This window comes from Sarcophilus harrisii, chromosome 1, assembly GCF_902635505.1.
Source record: "Sarcophilus harrisii chromosome 1, mSarHar1.11, whole genome shotgun sequence".
NCBI classification, from domain to species: domain Eukaryota; kingdom Metazoa; phylum Chordata; class Mammalia; order Dasyuromorphia; family Dasyuridae; genus Sarcophilus; species Sarcophilus harrisii.
The window spans coordinates 211,933,855-211,955,723 of NC_045426.1; the positions used below are offsets into that span (position 1 = coordinate 211,933,855).

The following is a 21,869-nucleotide window of genomic DNA, read 5'->3' on the forward strand; positions in this document are numbered from 1 at the left end:
ATAGACAAACACTAGAAATCAAGGCTTAAATTATTATTTTAAGGGGCTAATCTCAAAAAAGTGATAGAGAAAAATGTTAAAAATTCATATTGTACTTCAGGAGTCTGTCATACTTTCTCTCCTTGCCCTCCCCTCCAAAAAGTCAATTTTAAAACATTTATCAACATATACCTGGCTACACTCTATCATGCTACATATGTTAGGTACACACACACACATATACATATATATCTTTTGAATGAAATCTCTTGAAATTGATGATACAAATTCAGACAGAGAGGATGGCATTATATCTATAGTCTAGGTCCACAAGACGCAACTCTCTCACAGGGAGCAAGCTAACCAGTCACAAACAATGCCAGTCAGGTTTATATCAGCTCTGAAGGAGCAGAATGTTATCACAGCATGGAAAAGAACACCTGAGGAGAGTCCAAGTTCACCATTGACCATATATTTACAGGTAAGTCATTCAATATTTCTGAGAATCTTTTTTGGGCACTGTCTCCCACCCCTGAAATGCAGTTTCCTTTTCCTCACCTCAGGCACCTCTACATTCCTTAAATCCCTAGCATCTTCCTTCAATGCTCATGAACCATCTCTTATGGGGAAGCCTTTCCTGATCTCCCTTCCCACTTCAAACAATCCTGTGTATAATTATCGATTTACATGTTCCGTTCATCACCAATATCACCTCCTCCCTCCAAGTCAAATAAAAGGTCTTGATTTTGTTTTGTTTTGTCTGTGTATCCTCTGCACCCAGCACAGTGTCCTGCACCATAACAAGCACTTAATAAACAGTTTCTGGATTGTATTTTCTGAAGCCAACTTCCAAATAGATTTCCTATTATTATCATCATTGTTTTATCAATGTTTAAGCATGGTCAGAAATATACACGGGCCTACCTTCTCACCACAAAAGGCGAAAAACTGAGCAATGAGTCATTCTTTATTTAGTCACATTTACCATCACCCAAACAGCAAGGGATACAATAGAACTATATAGCGTAGACCAATAAAAGAAGTAAAATAAAAAACAAAGTTCAACACAAACCTGATTTGTAGATTGGCTGATCTTTTCAGACGAAGTATTTTCCTTCAGTACTGCAGCAATAAGGTGACCTACAGCCTAGAAAACAAGTAAATAAATCTAATTAACAAAGTTCTTTCCAAGTGTCTTTCTTATCTAAAATAAGAGGAGTACATAAAAGTACAGTGGAATACTAGACATAAAATTAGGCTTCAAATGTCACTTGACATGATGAGAACAAGTTTTATATATATGTAAATAAGTCATTTAATTTTTTCTGAACCTTGGTTTCTTCTATAAAATGGTTATGCTACTACTACGCCATGATACTCACCTCATAGGATTGTTGTGAGGCTTGACATCTATGTAAAGCACTTTAAAACTGTTTAAGTGCTGGGTTGTTATTATTAGGGTTAGAAAATACATTGTAAAATTTATCTATCATCACAGAACCATTAAACATATATTTCAGACGGAAGAGAATCCATGTTGTTAACAAATGTCAACTCTTAAGTATTACTAAATGTTGTCATGATATAAATATAGTTTTAAACCCTTGCAAATTACCATAATAATTAAGACAAAGATGAAAAATCAGACATCTTTTACAACACAGAATCTACTGGGGAATAGGAAGGCAGTATAGCTAAAGGCATTTATGAAAATTATGATACAAGGCAGGATTAGGTTAAGTGTAATGAAGAGGTTGAGATAAAATATTATGAAAAATGTACAAAAAATTATTTAAGGGAAGAGAGGGAAGGAGAGAAGAAGAGAGGGAGAGAAAGAGAAAGCAAAGGAAGGAGGGAAAGAAAAGAAAGAAGAGAGGGAAGTAAGGGAGGGAGGGAAGAGAAGGAAAGAAGGGGGGAAGAAAAGAAGGGAGGGAAGGAGAGAAGAAAAAGGAAGAAGGAGGGAGGGAGGAAGGGAAGGAAGGGAAAAAAGGAAGGAAGGAGGAAGGAAGGGAAAAAAGGAAGGAAGGGGGAAGGAAGGGAGAGACTTGTTACACACTTAATATGTTCCAGGCACCATGCTAAGCAGAAAAGACAAAAATACAACCAAAAAGGACATCATCTATCCTAAAGGATCTTACATTTTAATGAGGGAAGAGGAGAACTGGAAAGCAGAGTATATGGCAAGAAAAGAATAAGGGAATAAGAAAGAGCATGAAGAGTGAAATAAACATGGCCTGGGTCTTTCTTCATTAGGCCAATGAATATTCATCTGGATTAGGGACTTATGAATCCAAAGATAGGGCAAAACAGCTGCATCATCTCAACTATATCAGCAAAGTGGAAAAGCACAGAAAGTGAGGAAAGGAGTCAGGGTGAAGAGCCTAAGTACCTTGAAAACAGAATTCTAGACCAAGAACTTCCCAAAGAGACCATATGGAGACATATCCAGGGCAAAGAGGCTACTGGTGGAAGGTAAACTACAGGAAGGGGAGAAGTATGAAATAAGGCTGGAAGCCAAGACACAGAAGGCCTAGAAGTCCAGAGTTCTACAATCTGTTTTTTTTTGTTTTTTTTTTACTCCATAAGTAATGAGGAACAACTGAAAGTTTTTGAAAAGGAGTATGATTATCAGATTTGCACAATAAAAAATATTAGTTTGTCTGAAGGACTACTAGAAAATAGATGATTGAAGGCTGGTGCTGTTCTCATTCCTGCCTTTGTGTAACATAGATCCAAACATAGTACTTGTCATTAAAGGTTTCTTTAATAGAGGGAGGTCAGGAATGTTAATAGACTGGACTGGATAGAGGATCAGGGAAAATCACAAGACTGAAAAATAAAACCAGAATTAAAGAAGTCAGATCTTCAGATGGGTCTATGATCTCATCAATTTGAAAGTTTCTTCCAAACATGCAAATCACTCCATCTATGAGTGCTCTTCCTTTACAATTCTTGTACAGGTATTTTTTTTTCACACAAGTATTTTATTTTTAATTTATGGAATAAAACAAGCATTCCAAGGGTTCCATTCCAAACACGAGAGGCTCTCTTCAATTCTCCCTACAGATACCAGCAGAGTACTTTGGCTCTGCATCTGCCATCCCTTGCCCTCACCATCCCATCAGCTCATCTTCTCTTCCTAGTGCACAATTCTTTTACTCTCATTCTTCAAAATTCTTCATTGGTCACATGTTGCCACCTGCTCACATTTACGAGGCTTCTTTCCATTGCTTTTAGAATATTAATTTTTAACTCTTCAGAGACAGTTACATTCCATCTTTTGTTGCCATACAGCAACAGTGGTAGGATATTATTAAAAAGTTAAGCCTTTGCTTTCATAATAAGCATAGTGTTGCTGAAGGAGCTTGCAATGTTCCAAGGGTAATCTAGCCTGCTCCTCTCCTGTGAAATCTTCAGCTCAAATTATTATTCATCTGTCCTGTCTGTCTGTCCCAGTTTTACAAACTGATGAACAAGCTCTATAGGCTGTCCATTTGAATACATGTTAAACTGGGCAATAGACATTCTTTGTCAACTAGGACTTTCCTATGCAGATGCTCAGGCCAAATTCCTTTAAGTGACTTCAGACCTAGGAGGTTTGTAATCTAAAATGACTAAATACAATCAGTCCACTCATCTGCAAATAGGAGGATCTGGAGAACTTCATCATTCTCTGGGAATTCCTTCTCAATACTACTTTATGCTACATCTCTTCCATCAGAATGACAAACACTTTTGGAAAATATACATCCCCATGTTTTATTTCTGACCTGATTTTTATGATCATACAATCATTGATCATATTTCTTTGGTAAGTATACATCACCATGTTTTATTCCTTGCCTAATTTTTATGATTGGAAGATCACTGATCATATTTCTCTTGTTAAATTAAAGAGTAAGGGATCTTGGATGATTTTAATTTATAGATAAGAGATGGTTTGTTGAAAAGTATATAATATACTATTTCATTCTGCCAAATAAAATACCTTTATTCATAACCATCAAACAATAAACACAGTGGTTCTTACAGGCTCTACATTGATTCTTCATGACATGATAAAGATGTAGTCCATTTTTAAATATTATTCATGAAAGCCTATTTGTACCTTGCTAGCAATGACCTCCATTTATATAGCAGACTCATTAAGATTTTGTACAGCTGGTAGATTAAGAGAAATACAGGTCAGTAGTTATTACTGTTCTCTTCCTCATCTTTTTTCAATATTAGGAAGATCTCAGAATTTTTATCTGTACATTTACCATCTCCTTTTTGCAGTTATCTCATATCAATCTCTCAACACCCTCACAATTGTGAGGCATCCAGCATAGATCTTGCTCTATCTATATGGTCAATGGCAGCTGCTTTTCCCAGTCTTTCTCTTTAGTATCATTCTTATCTCCCAATAAGCACATCTGGATCTGTGATGTCATAGTAGTAATACTGTCCTTATTGGAAAAAAAAAGTTTGTTGTCATTTTTAACACGTTTTCCATTTTAAGTTTGTTTTTTATCCTCCATCCATTTTTGTCGTTAAGTGTCTTTAGAATATCTCTACTTAGTGGAATTTTCTGCCAGCCCATCTTTTATACTGTTTTTTGCCTTTCATTGCTTCTCTGCTTTTTGAAGTGATACTGCTCACAATCATCATTTAGTCTTCCTACCAAAATTTTACAAACTTATATTCTCACCCTGTGAAGCCTCTGACTACGGTTTTACTCCACTGGCAACAAAATCATGTGTATGCTGCCAAATAAAGATGGGCAAGTGGAAAGTACACTGGGTGGAATGCTGGACTTGTTATAGGGGAGATCTGAATTTAAATTCTACCTCACACTTTTACCAGGTCTGTGACTGGGAAAGTCATTTAACCTTTAATTGGTTTCCTCATTTGCAAAATGAAGATAATAATAGCAATAATCTTGAGGATTAAATGATATATCTAAAATGCTTTGCAAACCTCAAGACTTTACATAAAAGATAGTTATTTAAAGCTTTGAAACTTTTTTAGCTTCTTTGTCCACTTCCCATTTTTGCCAGTCAATTGCTACTTAATTCTGTATTGAAATGTTTAAGTCCACTGTTTTTGTTCTCATTTTCTCTCTCTCTCTCTCTCTCTCTCTCTCTCTCTCTCTCTCTCTCTCTCTCTCTTTCTCAATTGCTGAGGCAATTGGGGTTAAGTGACTTGCCCAGTATCACACAGCTAGGAAGTGTGAAGTGTCTGAGACCAAATTTGAACTCAAGTCCTCCTAATTTCAGGGCTGGGGCTCTATCCACCGCACCATCTAGCTGCCCCTTGCTCTCACTTTCTTAAAATTCCTTATTGCCTTTTACTAATTCTGATTTTATTTCTGACAAGTTAGTTGTCTCACTACACAGACTGCTGATTCAGCGATAAATCCAAATCAATAACATATCTTTTACAAACAGTTCAAATATAATCAACTGGCAGGAGCAGGGGGTATGATGCTACAGGTTGTCAACATCAACACTTTTCTCAAAGATTATGCTCATGATATAAAAGACAGGAGGCTTCTGGGTCACCTACAAGCCTTTGCTCCCTTCATTCATTTGTCCTCATTCATTTGTCCTCATTCATGATTTCATACATTTCCCTTTCTTTTCCAAATTTTAAAGTGAAATCACCAAATGTCAGAGTATTTATCTTGTTTTAGTTTAGAAGATCTTCTCAAATTCTTCATAGAATTCCTCTACCTCAGAAATTAGGAGTGACATATAACTTATAATTATTTCATAGATTTTTTTTCAAATACTTTGCATTGAGTTCGATATAAAACATTAACTATGTTCAGCTTTCAATCATAGAAAGGATCTGCCCACCCATTTCCGTGCCTCAAAATATATCCAATATCCTAAATGAGATTGTGATTTTGGCAGACACCTCTCTAAAGGAAAGCTCTGGACTTTGGGGCAAAGGCTAGAAGTTTGGCCTTTGTTCTTTTCATTCATTTCACCTCCCACCTCCACATCTCTTTGATATGTCTCTTGTCTCTACTTACACAACCTTCAGAACCTCCTACCTGGACTATTACAATAGCTTTCTATTTAATCCCTCTGCCTCAATTGTTTCCCTTCTGCAGTACATCCTCCATTTAAGAAATGACCTCCTTAAAGCACAGACCTAATTACTTCATTCGCCTACTTAATAAACTCTAATCACAATCTAGTAACTCAAGGATAAAATGTTATTTTATCTTCATCTTGTGCTTTTAAAATTTAAAAGTGTAAAGGTGTGGATTTACACAAACAAAAAATTGTGGTGATTACTACTCTGATGTGACCACATTAATGAGTCAGGCTGGCCTTCCTTCCTGTTAGCTCTCCACTCGAATCAAGGCATATAGAACGTGAAAGCCTAAGGGTTACGGAGAACTATTGTAATAAATCTTTTAAAACTGTGAGCCTATTTTCCTTTCAGGTAGATGTAATATAATTATCTTAATTCAATTTGTCAATTATGTAAGATTCAGGATTTTTTTCATGATCTCGGCATGCAAGGACAATTTCCTCAAACTGTAAACTGTTAGGGCATGAATAATAGATGTTTTTGTTGTAATTTACAGTGACTGAACTCAAGGGAAGGAAAGAGGGAAAAATTATGCAGTACGTACAGGAAAAGTTTTGGAGAGAACCAAGAAAGTGAAAATTATGAATCTTAGCCATGAAACTAAGCACGCCTTTTATCCTAAAACAGATACTATCTCATACCTCAGATAGGAAATGAGAATTTAATGGAGAATTAAATTAGGCTTTAAAAGAAGAAAATTAAGAAATTCTACTCAGGCAAAAGAATTAATATAATGAAAATTCCAATGTCACTGATATTCAGTATGAAGTCTAAAGATCCAAAGGCTAGGTTTGATGGTACCGTGGGAAAAAACCCATTTTGGAGTCAGGAAAACCTAAGTTCAAATTCAGACTCAAATGCTTCCTTGCTGTATAACCCTGGCCAAGTCACTTCATCTGCGTCAGTTTGCTCATCTGTAAAACAGAGATAATAATTGCACCAATTTACAAGGATTGCTCTGAGGATCACATGAAATCATAATGGTAAATCACTTGGTAGAGTATTTGGTTCAAAGTAAGCACCAAATAAATGCAGCAAATTAATAATGTTATTTTTAATTATTGGAAATTATTAGGACCTACATGCACAAAAATGTTTGTGGCAGTCCTTTTTGTAGTGGCAAGAAACTGAAAACTGAGTGGATACCCATCAGTTGGAGAATAGTTGAATACTTTATGGTATATTAATGTTACAGAATATTATTGTTCTGTAAGAAATGATGGTTTTAGAGAAACTTACATGAATTGATGCTGAGTGAAGTGAGCAGAACTGATGGATGTGGCTCTTTTCAACAATGAGGTGATTCAAGCCATGTGAGGGGAAGAGCTATCTGCATCCAGAAAAAAAGGTCTATAGGTACTGAATGTGAATCACAACATAGTATTTTCACCTTTTTTTGTTGTTGTTTGCTTGCTTGTTTTTTTCTTTCTCATATTTTCCCCTTTTTGATCTAATTTTTCTTGTGCAGAGTGATAAATGTGGAAATGTTTAAAAGAATTGCACATGTTTAACTTACATTGAATTACTTTCTATCTAGGGGAGGGAAATGGGTAAAAGGGAGGGAGGAAAATTTAGAACACAAGGTTTTGCAAGGGTGAATGTTGAAAACCACTTTTACACATATTTTGAAAATAAAAGTCTATTATTAAAAAAATAAATAAATAAGTGTGAAATGTGCAATATAAAAGGGGTTTCAAACATATGGCCCACAAACCACATGTGCCCTAGGAGACTCCCTAATGTTCACCAAGCCAGATTAAAATAGAACTGAAAAATATTTAACAAAATAAATAAAAATACAATGAAATATAGATGTTAACATGTGATTTTATATGCTGATATATGGCCTACAAGGAGCCATATGTCCAGACTGGTGCCCATTTCTATTTGAGGTCAACATCACTATTTTATTTTTCTTTTTTTTTTTTTTAATTTTCAATAGTATTTTATTTTCCAAATACATGTAAAAATAGTTTTAAAAATTCATCTCTTTAAGACTTTGTGTTCCAGATTCTTCTCCTTCCCTCTTTTATGTACCCTCTCAACCAAGACAGGAAACAATCCAATATAGGTCAAATGTGCACAATTCCTCAAACATATTTCCATATTTGTCATGTTGTGCAAGAAAAATCAGGCCAAAAGGGGGAAAAAAACATGACATCACCAATTTTAAACAACAACAGTCAGATGGCACAGTGGACAAAGTGCCTGGAATTAGAAAGGCTCCTCTTCCTGAGTTCAAATCTAGCCTCAGACACTTACTATTTCTGTGACCCTGCACAAGTCACTCAATCTTGATTACCTCAGTTTCCTCATTTGCAGCATAAGTTGAAGCAGAAGTGGGAAACTACTCCAGTGTATCTTTGCCAAGAAATGGGGTCAGAAGAGCTGGATGAGACTGAACAACAACTAGTTTAGATCAAAAAATGGGTCACAGGAGATTTAAAACTTCTGATCCCTAGGACTATTAATCTTTCCAGAAAAGAAGCAAAAGGAAGCAAACATGAGGTAGTAACTAAAACCCAGGGGAACAATCTCTAGGGACCTCATATGGAAGCAATTTTCCTTCTATCCAAGAAGTCAAAGACCAAAGGAAAAATCCAAGAATTCTAAAACAAGCTGCAGAAAGGAAGTAGAATATAACCCAAAGTCAGAGATGAAAGTAAAATTAAAAACAAAAACAAAAACAAAAAACAAACCCTAAAGTCTTCAATAAAATTTAGGTCCTTCAGAGAAAAACCTGTTTTATTTTCAATCCTTCCCCCCTCCCTATTTTTGTCTTTGCATCCCAAGTACTTAGTATATAGGAGGTGCTTGCTGGATGGCATTAGCAATACAAATCCACTTACAGTTGGGAGTCAAAGAATCTTGGTCTGGGTTACAAATCAAATGTTGCAACACAGAAGCAAACAAATGTAATGGTATCCAATAAACCCAAAACACAAACTAGTGAAAGTAGTTCCCTTTTTAACGAAAATTTCTGGGGAAATTAGAAAACACACTGGCAGGAATTAGGTTTAGGCCAAAATCTCACACTGTGTTCTACAATAAGCTTCAGATGTGTTTGTGACCTAAACATTAAAATTCACACACACAAAAAATGTAAACTAATGGCTGGAAGACTTCTAGCCAAACACAATTGTTAATGCTGTAAAGTTACCCATGTATATATCCTGTAAATAAAAGGCTATTAAATTAAAAAAAAAAAAAAAAAAGACTTCTAGCCAAACAATGAACAGACTTGATTAGATTTAGACCACAAGGGATTCATAGAAACCAAGGAATTGTCTGAATGTTACAGTGAAAGTGAGAAGAATCAAGAAAACAATTTATATAATAATCATAATAATATGAAATGGAACAAAAATGAAAAAATGAATTTGAGAAATCCTTTAACCAATTATGATTTCAGAAGACTAATAGGAGTGTGGTTTTCTTCCTTTTAGCAGAGGACACAGTGTTAGTTATGGTTAATGTGTATATTTAGAGTTTACTGTGCTTTTCTACTATAAGGCATGATTATAATGGAGGTGGAAGCCGGGAGGAGGGGCAATCATTAAGAAGTGATAACTGTTACTTTTTTTATTTCTAAATCAACAATATAACATTTTTAAAGTCCTTATTATAACTCTAAGAACAAATGAAGATAAATAAAAATAAAAGTTTTTACAATCATACTCTCCCTGAAATAATAAAATGCAAATAAACAACAGCAAAACAAAACAAAAAAATCAGGAAGATCAGGGTGGTCCAAAAGTTTCTACTAATTAACCAATATGAGACTAAATTTTACTTAGTTTGGGATAATAAATGAAGCCCCAAAGTTTCTTCTCTCCTTATATTTTTGATTCCCTTACAAGAAGACTAACTCCTAACCAAGAATAGAGCTGGATTAGTGAAAAGGTCGTAGTTCTTATTTAGATTACCCATAAAAAAAGGTAGACCCACAAGTCTTAAAGACTTCTTATACTTATTCCATTTTAATATTTTAAATCTGTTCATTCACTTATGGCAACTAGAAACAAAAACCTTTAGAAAATCTGAAAAGGACTGTGTTGTTGTTGTTATTATTATTATTATTATATAGGCAGCAGAGTAGAGAAATAAGTATAACCTACATCCCCATCTGAAGAGAATCAGAAAGAACTTTGATGAGAGAATTAAGTGGTATTAATATACCAAGGGACTGAGAGACCTAATAAAGAATAAAGTATGTTCAGAGAATAAAGTATGTTACAGTACTGACCCAGGACCAGTAAAACATTGAACATATGCTGAATATAAATCAACACATGCTATGTTCACTTTTTGGTTTTGTTTTCTTTTTTCCTCTCATGATTTATCCCTTTTGTTCTGATTTTTCAGGATTCATAACATGATTCATAAAGAAATGTGCATTTTTTTTAAATTAATGTACATGTATAACCAGAAAAAAATTTTTTTTTAAACTGCACATGGTTTCACAAAGATCATTCTGAAAAGTAATTCTTTTTGTATAATACCACAAATAAAGATTATTAAGACATTAAGATAAATCAAAACTCAGTCCTTCATAGACTACATAAGTTGCTTTTTAAAAAATAAAAAGTCACCAAAAAATAATTATTTTCTACTTAGGACAAAAATATTTTTTAAAATACCTATTTGAAAGAAATGTACATTAATCAAGATTCTAGTGTGCTAAAAAGGGAATTGTGATATAACAAGAAAGTCCAGGGAAAGCAATATGTCCAAGACATTATTCTTAGGTAGTGTGTTTCTTATGAATCATCTCGTAATTTTAATTTTGACTTTTTAATTATTTTTTAAAGGAAGTGTTTATAAGGCAAAACCATTTAAAAGTCAAAAATTAAAAAGTTAAATCAACATAGCAGTAAAATTTACAGGTTGCCAACAAGATAATTACCTGTGACTGGATAAGAGAATTAGGAAACTCAAACCTTTTCTTTATATCCTCTGACATTTTTGCTTATCATACAAGATAGAGAGAACCTACAAAAGATAAGAGAATATTTATTAGTACTAAAAAAAAGAACTCATGGCAAATTAAGTACGCCTATGAGGAAAAACCCATAACCCTAAATTAATAAAGGAATTCATTCAGAAGACACAAACACTTGAAACAAAATGTGTAACTCTTCAGCGTTTTGTAACATGCCCATTCTTGTTAACCACTTAAGCGTTCCTGGGCTGAAATCAATGCCAGTAACTCTCTGATATTTAGTAATACTAAAACAGAAATACTGATACCTAAAGGGCCAACTACACATTATTTAAAAAAAAAAAAAAAAAAAAAAAAAAAAAGACCAAATATAAAACAAGACAAAAACTTTTAAACTTCCACAAAAGGTAGATGAAGTAGATTTCTCATTTTCAAGTGAAAGTCAACAGAATTCCTGAAATTCCAGAGTCAAATATTCACTTTGATAACTAATATATCAGTAGATATGTTATATATATATATATATATATATATTCCCAAGACAAAAAAATCTCAGTTCTTGCCACCATGCCATTGCAGAGGATGTGTCCTTTGCCTGAAAGCTAACCTTCCTTACCACTAAAAGCCATCTCAAATGCTTTCTCCTCTAAATTCTTTTTTCTGATTTATTCCACTCCCTTCCCAATGTGACTACCTGAAATTACTTTGGATACATATTGCTCCCCATTCTCAACAGAAGTTAAGTCCTTGAGAACAGGGGCTTTTTTTTTTTTTTTTTTACTTTCCATCCCAAATGCCAAGCACAGTGCCTAGCTTATAAGCAGGCACTTATTAAAGGCAGGATGAATTTTTCCACCTGTCACTTCAGTAATGCTACTCTTTCAACCAATGGATCACAACCTCTCCAAGCTTATCATATTGTATAAGTCTTCTCAATCTTTTCCCCTAAAATTATTCCATAGGAGAATCTATTTAACTTGCTGGAATACTTACTTTATTTCTTTTCAACCTTTTGAACTAGCCCTTTCATACATTCCTCGCCCACTTTTTCTAATCATACACTTTTTCAATAACATCATTTATGACACTTCTTATGTCTAGGTCCTCAAAGATTTTCAAAAGAAAATCAATATATCAATTTTTTTAAATAATTGCTTTTTATTTTCCAAATACATGCAAAGATAGTTTTCAACATTCACCCTTGCAAAACCTTGTGTGCTAAATTTTCCTCCCTCTTCCCTCTACTCTCCTCTCCTCTAGATAGCAAGTAATCCAACATATATTAACACGTGCAATTCTTCTATACATATTTCTACAATAATCATTCTGCGCAAGAATAATTAGATTAAAAAGAAAAAAATGAGTAATTCTGCTCATTTCACTGAGCATCAGGTCATATAAGTCTCTCCAGGTCTCTCTAAAATCATCCTGTTAATCATTTCTTACAGAACAATAATATTACATAACATTCATACACCATACACCATAACTTATTCAGCCATTCTCTAATTGATGGGCATCTACTTAGTGTCCAGTTTTTTGACACTACAAAAAGGGCTGCCTCAAACATTTTGTACATGTAGGTCCCTTTCCATTTATTACGATCAAAATATCAATCTTTAAATAAGTGTCAACTCGTACTAAAGTGTGAAAAGGCAAGTAAGTGTTCCATCCTCAAAGTTTCTAGGGCATAGATAGGAAGCTTACACACACACACATATACACATACACATACACACTTGAAAAAGGAAGGAAACAAGTCCCTACTATGTGCCACTGTGCTAATCAGGGAAAGCACAGGGAGGGAATAAGGGCTGACATTTATATCTCACCTATTACTGTCAGGCACTGGGCTAGGAACTTCACAATCATTTCATCTGATCCTCACAATAACCCTAAGAAGGAGATGCTGTTATTATCAGCTTTTTATTATTGAGGAAAGTGAGTAAGATAGAAGCTAAGGGACTTGCCTAGTATCACACAACTATTAAGTGTCGGAGGCTACATTTGGACTCAAATGTTCCCCCAGGCCCTGATACAGTAGCTGATAGAGATCAGCTGAGCTCTGTCCCCCTCGTTTCCTGATTCATATCATCTTACCTCTGAAAGGTACCAGAAAGATTATTCAGTAGACTAATATACTATAACACCCACAGTTAATAATCACAAATGTGAATGTAAATGGGACAAACTCGGCCATAAAATGAAAGCAGACTGCATAACATTTTTAGAAACCAGGCTCCAACCAAAAGCAAAAATAGGCAATTCAAAGAGAGAAAAAGGGAAACTATCAAAAAAATCTAGATGATGATGTAATGGCAAAAGTTTTAAATAGTCTGTTTCTCTGATAAAGACCTTTTTTCTCAAATATATAGGGAACTGAGTTAAGTTTATAAAAAGAAAAACCATTCCCCAAATAAAAAATGATCAAGAGATATGAAATCAGTGGTTTTTAGAAGAAATCAAAGATATGTAGAGACATAAAAAGTACTCTAAATCACTATTGATTGGAGAAATACAAATCAAAACAATTCTGAGATACCACCTCTCACCTATAAGATATGATAAATTCTGGAAAGGATGAGAAAATAGAAACACTAATGAATTGTTGGCGATATTGTGAACTGGTCCAACCATTCTGGAGAACAATTTGAAAGTAGGCCCAAAGGGTTATATAACTGTGCATACCCATCTACCCAGCCATATTATTTCTGGGTCTGAGTTCAAAAACATCAAAGAAAAAAGGAAAAGGATTCATGTGTACAAAAATATTTATAGCAACTCTTTTTTATGGTGGTAAAGAATTGGAAATTGAGAAGATGTCCATCACTTGGGGAATGGCTGAATAAGTCATAGCACATGATCGTGACAGAGTATTATAAGAAATTTCAGAAAAATATGAGAAAACCTATATAAACCAACACAAAGTAAAGTGAACAGAACCAAGAGATCATTGTACATGGTGGCAGCAACATTATAATGTTCAAATGAAAGATTAGCTACTCTAATTAATACAATGACCAAAGAAAATTCCAAGGACTTGATGAAAAATTGAGCCCCAGAAAGAGAACTGATGAACTGAGGGCACACACTGAAATATAGTTTTCTTTCTTGTTTTTTGATAATGGCTAATGTGAAAATGTTTTACACAATTTCACATGCATAATTAATATCATATTTCTTGTCTTCTCAATTGAGTGGGGGAAGGGGAGAGAGAATTTGAAACAAAACAAAATTCTAAGAACAAATATGAAGAAAAAAAGGAATACACAGTTATTTTATTTTCCAGGGACTAGATTAACTAGAACATAATTACAAATAAAACCCAGCTAGCCTTTTGTCTTTTTAAGTAATTTAAACATCTTTAATCTCAGTTTTATTTTACATTTTACTCTAATACACAATTTTTCATTTTGGTGAATTAAGGATATACTTTTCAAAAACTCAAATTTAGATTCCAGATCAGCCTTACTCATTAGCTTACAAGCAGCAGCAGGATGAGAAAGGATGCAGTTTAAAGGAAAAAAAAGTCTCTATTTCAGAGTGCTAATTTTTTTTTTTAATACTCAGTTGGCAGCTCTTATGACAGCTGCCCTCCTAATAAATTATATATCCAAGAACACCAAAAATTTGGCATTACCTTTCTGTTTTCTCTGTAAAGAACATTTTTTAATACACGACCCAAAAACATAACACAGAAATTACTTATCTTCTTCAAAGGAAAAAGAATAGAATCTGCAAATTTTAGACCAGTGAAGTTTCATTTCAATCTCTAGAAAAATACTGCAATTATAAAAGAAATAACAAATGAACATCTAGAAAAAGAAGCTTAATTAATAGTTGAAAAGAAACAGCACAGCTTCATCAAGCTTAAGTCAAGACAGATGAAAATTACTTCTGACAGGGTCATTAAGCTAGTAAATCAGGGGAGTGTTGTAGACATAATCTGGCTACATTTTAGCAAAGTACTTGATGGTGTTTCATACATCCCATATTATTTCTGTGAAAAAAGATGGAGATATGTGGGAAAAGCAGCATGGAATCACATGAAATGTGAACTGGTTGAATGATCAAACTCTAAAATTAACAATTCCATGTCAAATTGGAAAGAAGTCACTAGTAGTGTGTTCCAAGGAATTTTGTTTGGCCTAATGCTATACAACATTTTTTACAATGACTTGGATTCAGGCATAAATGGCACACAGAAAATTTGGAGCTCACCCAAAGCTGGGAGGACATCTAACAAACTGGATAAACAACTCCTCTGTTATTGATGGTAAGTCTTACTTAATAAGACAGGAGAGCTCCAAATATGAGTCCAATAACAGAATGCACATGTGTCAACTGGGAATACTAGCTCAGGTCAAATGAATTCAATTTAACAAATAATTTATCCTAATACCTACTATGTGCAAGGAATTATTCAGAGATAACTACTGAGAGAGAGGAAGTTCTACCCCTGTTGGGCCAAGGCACTGAATTATAGAGGCATAGTAGATAGAATGCTGGAGTTCAGGAGATTAGTATTCAAAGTCCAGTTCAGATATTTATTAGCTATGTGATCACAAGCAATTCAGTTACTCTCTCTGAGCCATCATTCATTCATCTGTGATAAGGGGATAACAGCAACTATCTTAGAGGATCAAATGAGAGAACATATGGAAAGTGCTTTGCAAAAAGACGACAAAGAACAGAGGCTGCAATCTACAACAGTGAAAAGAATATCCACAGTGACCAAATATCACAAAATCTTTAAACTAGTAATAATATTTCTCTAGCAGATTGCAATTACAAAAAACTTTCAAATACATTATTTCATAGGATTTTCACAATAATCACTCTAGGTGGGTACTGACATTTTAAATGATGAAAACCAAGGCTCAGAGATAATAATTGATGATTTGCCCCATGTGACAGCCACCCCTGATTTCCAACTGTACTTTTTCTACTACATTATGGTGAGACTGCTACAGTTATAGCTATTTGGCAAAATTGAATTTTTTTTAAAAGCAAAGATGTTATCTCTAATATAACAACGTGTTTTCTAGCTGTTTCCCTCCAAAAACAAAACCAAAAGATAGTTTTATCCAGCATGTGGAACATTCTTTTCCAAATTCACTCTAATCAGGTATACTCAGCCCTGAGGTAGGCTTCCAAAAACACAAAGAGTGTTTGTTTTAGCATGTCATAAGCCTTCATAGCATGTATAGTACTAACAATAAGAGATTACTAACAAGTAAAATAACTAAAAATTATATTATCTTATAATACTACCATATTGCATTTTAGGTATTAACAATCTGCTGAATTTTGGAAGCCTTTGTGACTTGTCTTCTGTGAGTTCCAGTCTCTGTCATACCTTCTGCACAACCTCAATGGAATGGAATTCCAACACGGGCAGTGAATGGAACATGGAAAACACTGAATAAGAGTAAAAAGAAAACATAGAATTCCAAAGAACTATTTTCCGCAACAAAAACCAAACAAAAGGCCTAGTCAAATTTATTCCAGGTTGCACCAGCACCCCATCAGAACCACAATCAAAGGTGCTTCTGCAATGAACCCTATCTCTAGGCTGCTAATGGTCCTCTATCACTCAGGACTGATCTCAATGACAAACTGAACTTTCCTTCAGTGTAAAAGGTAGATGCCAAGAAAATCTTTAGATTTAAAATTAAAAGGGACCTTTGGTGGTCTTCCAAAACCCTAAAGAGTGATAATAAATCAGAAGATGGAAAAATAGGTACTATTTATTCTCCCAGAAAAAAGCCAAAAATAAAGCCTTATTCCCAATGGTGTAGTACCTAACTGTAGCCTCCAACATTCCTATATTCAATGCTCTCCTACTCTGTAAGCTGCCAAATTCAATTTCTATGTCAAGTGCCAGCTCCTCTTGCTGACCCACTATAAATCTGGGAACTCTACAGCAAAAGGAAAGGGATCATTAGGAAAATTAACTTGAAGCATAGTAACCCCCTGCACCCAGATCAATCGTTGGCTAGAGTGAGCAATGGCCAGTGAACATGAACCCCCTCATAATAGACCATCAGGCAGACAGAGAATTGGAGAAACAAATAAAAGCAAGATCTAACCCTTAGCCTCAAGAAATTTATATTCTACTAAGGGAAAGGTATATAACAGGGAGTTGGAAGAGATATGAGGTTACACACAGAAACATGGGCAGAAAATGGAATGGAGGTCCTGGGCAAGCTCACCTATCAGAGACCATGGTGGTTCTAGGGGTAGGGACCCAAGGTTCTAGAGGAACCAGAAATAAGAATAATGGCTAGACTCTTCTTGTAGTGGCAAGGAACTAGAAATTGAGTGGATGCCCGTCATTTGGGGAATGGCTGGGTAAGTTATGATATATGAATGTAATGAAATATTATTGTTCTATAAGAAATAATGAGTACGACCTGGCCATCCTCAGCAACGAAATCAACCAAATCATTTCCAATGGAGCAGTAATGAACTGAACCAGCTACACCCAGAGAAAGAACTCTGGGTGATGACTAAAAACCATTACATTGAATTCCCAATCCCTATATTTTTGCCCACATGCATTTTTTATTTCCTTCACAAGCTAATTGTACAATATTTCAGAGTCTGATTCTTTTTGTACAGCAAAATAACGTTTTGGTCATGTATACTTATTGTGTATCTAATTTATATTTTAATATATTTAACATCTACTGGTCATCCTGCCATCTAGGGGAGGGGGTGGGGAGGTAAGAGGGTGAAAAATTGGAACAAGAGGTTTGGCAATTGTTAATGATGTAAAGTTACCCATGCATATATCCTGTAAATAAAAGGCTATTAAATAAAAAAAAATAAAAAATAAAGAAATAATGAGTAGGATGATTTCAGAAAAGCCTGGAAAGACAAGAACTGATGCTGAGTTAAGTGAGCAGAACTAAAAGAACACTGTACATAGCAACAAGATTATGTGATGATCAACTGTGGTGTACTTGGCTCTTTTCAACAATGAGGTGATTCAAGACTATTCCAATAGACCTGAGATGGAAAAAGGCCTTCCACATGGAAGCATAATATTTTCACCTTTTGTTGATGTTATTGATGATTGTTGGTTGGTTGGTTTTTTAATTATTATTTTTCATGGGTTTTTTTTCCCTTTTGATCTGATTTTTCTTGCACAACTTGGCAAATATAGAAACATGTTTAAAAGAATTGTATGTGTTTAACCGATATCAGACTGCTTGCTATCTTGGGGAGAGGAGAGGGAGAAAAATTTGAAAAAAAAAAAAAAGTTTTGTAAAAATGAATGTTGAAAACTGTCTTTATATGTATTGGGAAAAATAATTTTTTTTTTAAAAAAGAATAATGATTGGAATGTAGGAGTTATAAATCTGCAACAGAACAAAATTTTATTATGTTATCTTTCCCCCAAATTCCATTCCTCTTTCAAACTTACATATTATTTTCAATGGTGTAATCATTCTCCCAGGAACTCACGTTCACAATTAAGGGTTGTTATGTTTGACTCCTCACTCTCCCTAAGCCCACAGAGTCAAGCAGTTGACAAAACCAATTGTTATCTCCACAACATTTCTCATATATATATATATATATCCCTTTCTCACTTAGCGAATGCCACTTTAGTTTCTTATCACCCCTTACCTGTATTACTGGAAGCCTTCTAAATAATTAGCTATATCTCAAATATCTCCCTTATCTAATCTACTCTTACCTCAGATGCCAAAATCATCTACCTAAAATGTAGGGCTACCTATACACTTCATTTTACAGAGAAGAACCAAAGGCCTAGGAAGGGTACATGAAATAATTTAAGAAAGCTTTAAGGTTATTCAGCTCCAAACAAATCATTAAATATTAATTTTCAGTGGGGAAAAAACTGCCACCATCTGTAATACATTCGTCTTATTTGTGTATGACTCTTTAAAAAGAAACAACCATTTAAAAATCTTTAATTATTGGTGAAGGATTAAATAAATACCAATACCTTTGTCTGGCAAAGGAAAGCCTTCACAGTGTGACCCCAAATTACCTTTTGAGATTCCTGTCACATTACTCTTCACAATCTGACCTTCTTATGGCTCCTCACATCTCTCATCTCTCTGCCTTTACACTGACTATTTATTCCCAGTGCACTGAGAACTGCACTCTCTTTTCACTATTGCCTCTTAGAAGGGATTCTTTCAGAACTAGATTCAAGTGCTACTGTTGCATGAAACTAGCTACTCCACGCCAAAAATTACTTTTTTTATCTGTACATATTTAAGTACACATGTCTTTCTCAAAAGAATGTAAGAGAGCAGGAGCAATTTCATTTTTGCATATGAATTTCTGGGGCACTTAATATATGTTAGTTGACTGAACAATAGAACTTTTTTATCATTTACCCTGATGGGAAAAGCAGCATGAAAATACTAGATGGAGAAGATGAGAGAAGTAAGGCTTTAAACATGAGACTGGGGTAAAGAAGCAGAAAGTGTTTATGGCCTATCATGACACGTATTTGGATCAGCAGCCCATCTGCTCCTTACTTCCACCCCTAACCAATGTTTCTATTCTTGATTCTACTTTGAATCAAAATTTACACTGAAGCTCCAACCTGCTTTAACTCCCCATCCTTTACCCATAATCAGCCATGCATATCTCTAGGCTCTTTAAAGCAAAAGTAACTACATTCCTTAAAATGTATAGATTTGTTCACCCTTCAACTCCCATTTTCAGGAAATTCTGTCAATGAGAGGTCACATGTTTACAGATGTAAATTTTGTAAGTTCTTAATCCAAATTTGGAGGTAGGAGATAAATTTTTTCTGTGTATTTATATTGCAAAATTGGCAGTGGGGAAAATGAAATATATCTAAGTCTTTTAAAGCCGACATGTCAAACATACTGTCCAGAACTACAGGCAATCCATAATACTCCCTACTACAGCCAGGACAATATTAAAGTATAATTGGGAAATATTTAATAAAAAAAAAAAAAAACCTAAAAATAGGCATAGATAATGGTCTGTTTTTAAAAATAAACAAATAAGCAACCTGCAGAGTTCTTATGTACAGTCAGTGACCCTTGTTTCTGCTTGAGCTTGACACTATTACTTTAAAGCACTGTATTACTTCAATAGATCTTTGATTTCATCAATATCAATACGCTGCATCTCCAACCAAAGAGATCTTAACCCATAAACATCTTAACCAAGGCAACTTTTGTCCTTTTCTCCCCATCAATTCCATCCTGTGTCCATCCAGCAATGCCAAAGTCAGGCAAATTTTAATCTGGAGTTTGTGAATTTGGTGGAATTTTTAAATATATATATTTTTTGATAACACTATGCCATAGCCCCCTTTTACTATTACAAAAAAAAAAAAAAAAAAAATAGTTGTTTGCTCATCTGGTTCCCTTCATCTATCCAGATACTCAGCAATAGCCACAATTCTTGTGTCTTATACCTGACAAAATCTATCCTTAAAACTTTTAGCAATAGCTTAGTCTACTGCCCAGTTACCCAAATCAATTCCCACAGGCTCCCAAATCTTCATCCTCCATACTCAGTTTGCACTTAGGCAAATTTCCAAGACTGACTGACCTTCTCTACTTATCTTCTCCAGTCCTTAACATACATAGTAAGTGGCAAACAATAAGAATGTACTGAGTGAATCATCCTATCAACTTAAATCTAGAATGCTTGCTAAAATTTTACTTAAAATTACTAAATTGTACTTAAATATCAGCCATGTAGCTAAACACATCTACCCTTGTAAACTGAAAAAATTAGAAGAGACATACATAATAAGAAAAAACTAAAACTAATTTATGAGTTTAAGAGTTAATCTTGTACATCTGCTCAAAGGTTAACAAAGGAGAACATATAGAGTCTCTCCCCTCTTGAATCCATTCCCACTGCACTGCCAAAGTGATATTCTGGAAGTATAGGTCTGACCATGTCACTTCCATACTCAATAAATTTCAATGGCTCCTTAGTACCACTAGAATTAAATACAAACCTCTATGTTTAAGGATCTAAAGGTCTTTCTAATCTTCATGTGATCTACTTTTGAAATCTTCTCCTGAAGTTCTTTCCCAGGCTTCACAGACCAGTGAAATTGGCCCTCTAGTTGCTCCTCACAAATGACATTGTATCTTCTGTTTTGCGTAAACTGTTTCCCATGCACTTTCTCACTTCTCTAACTCTAAAATAAACGAATGGTTTTCTTATGTGCTAAGTACTGCACTAAGCAATGAAATTGCAAAAAGGCAAAAAAAAAAAAATAAAATAAAATGCAAGAGAAAGTTCAGCTATAAGGCAGATGTAAAAACCTAGGAGTTCTACAAGTTCAGAGGCAGGCAGGTAACAATGTTTACAGGTCCTTAGGCTAAGTCAGTAGGTCATATGAGAGTGCAAGTCTGCAAAGTATAAAGGTACAGGAGATGGTAAAATCTGAAAGAGGCAGTAGCAGGACACAGGTGGTGTCCTCCATCTCACCCAAAGTCAGTTACAGTAGTAACTCTTCTCATGCGGGCAGCCAAACTGCCTAAACAGGTTCTGGGAGGACCAAAAGGTCTTCAGCAAGGAGGGAAGGATGGCCCTTCCAAAATTCCCAGCTTCTTTCAAAGTTCAATTACCCCCTCCCACAATAAGCCTTTCTCGATTCTCTTCCTCCCCTCCCCCCCCAATCTACCTGCCAACACTTCTCTTACTAAATTAACTTGTGTATTTGTACTTATAGGTGTTGCTTCCTTGGAAACAGGAGACATTTCATTTCAGTCTTTGTATCCCCAATGTCTTTGCACATAGTTGCAAAGTAAATGCTTATTGACTGATATATAAAAGTGAATAAAATAAGTTATGAGTGTTTACATAGCTTAGA

The 21,869-nt window shown here is 34.7% G+C and overlaps 1 protein-coding gene across 5 annotated transcripts in view; it reads right to left on the reverse strand.

Annotated features, from left to right (window-relative positions):
* The window catches only part of FOCAD (focadhesin), a 352,199-nt gene that overhangs the window by 324,169 nt on the left and 6,161 nt on the right, over positions 1–21,869 (reverse strand). For all 5 annotated transcript variants that reach the window (XM_031969053.1, XM_031969044.1, XM_031969047.1 and 2 more), the window contains exons 2-3: positions 10,973–11,058; positions 1,052–1,126 (exon numbers count right to left, since the gene is read on the reverse strand). In XM_031969053.1, coding sequence (XP_031824913.1) covers positions 1,052–1,126; positions 10,973–11,029 — 132 coding nt within the window. In that variant the 5' untranslated portion in view covers positions 11,030–11,058. The remainder of the gene's footprint in view (positions 1–1,051; positions 1,127–10,972; positions 11,059–21,869) is intronic.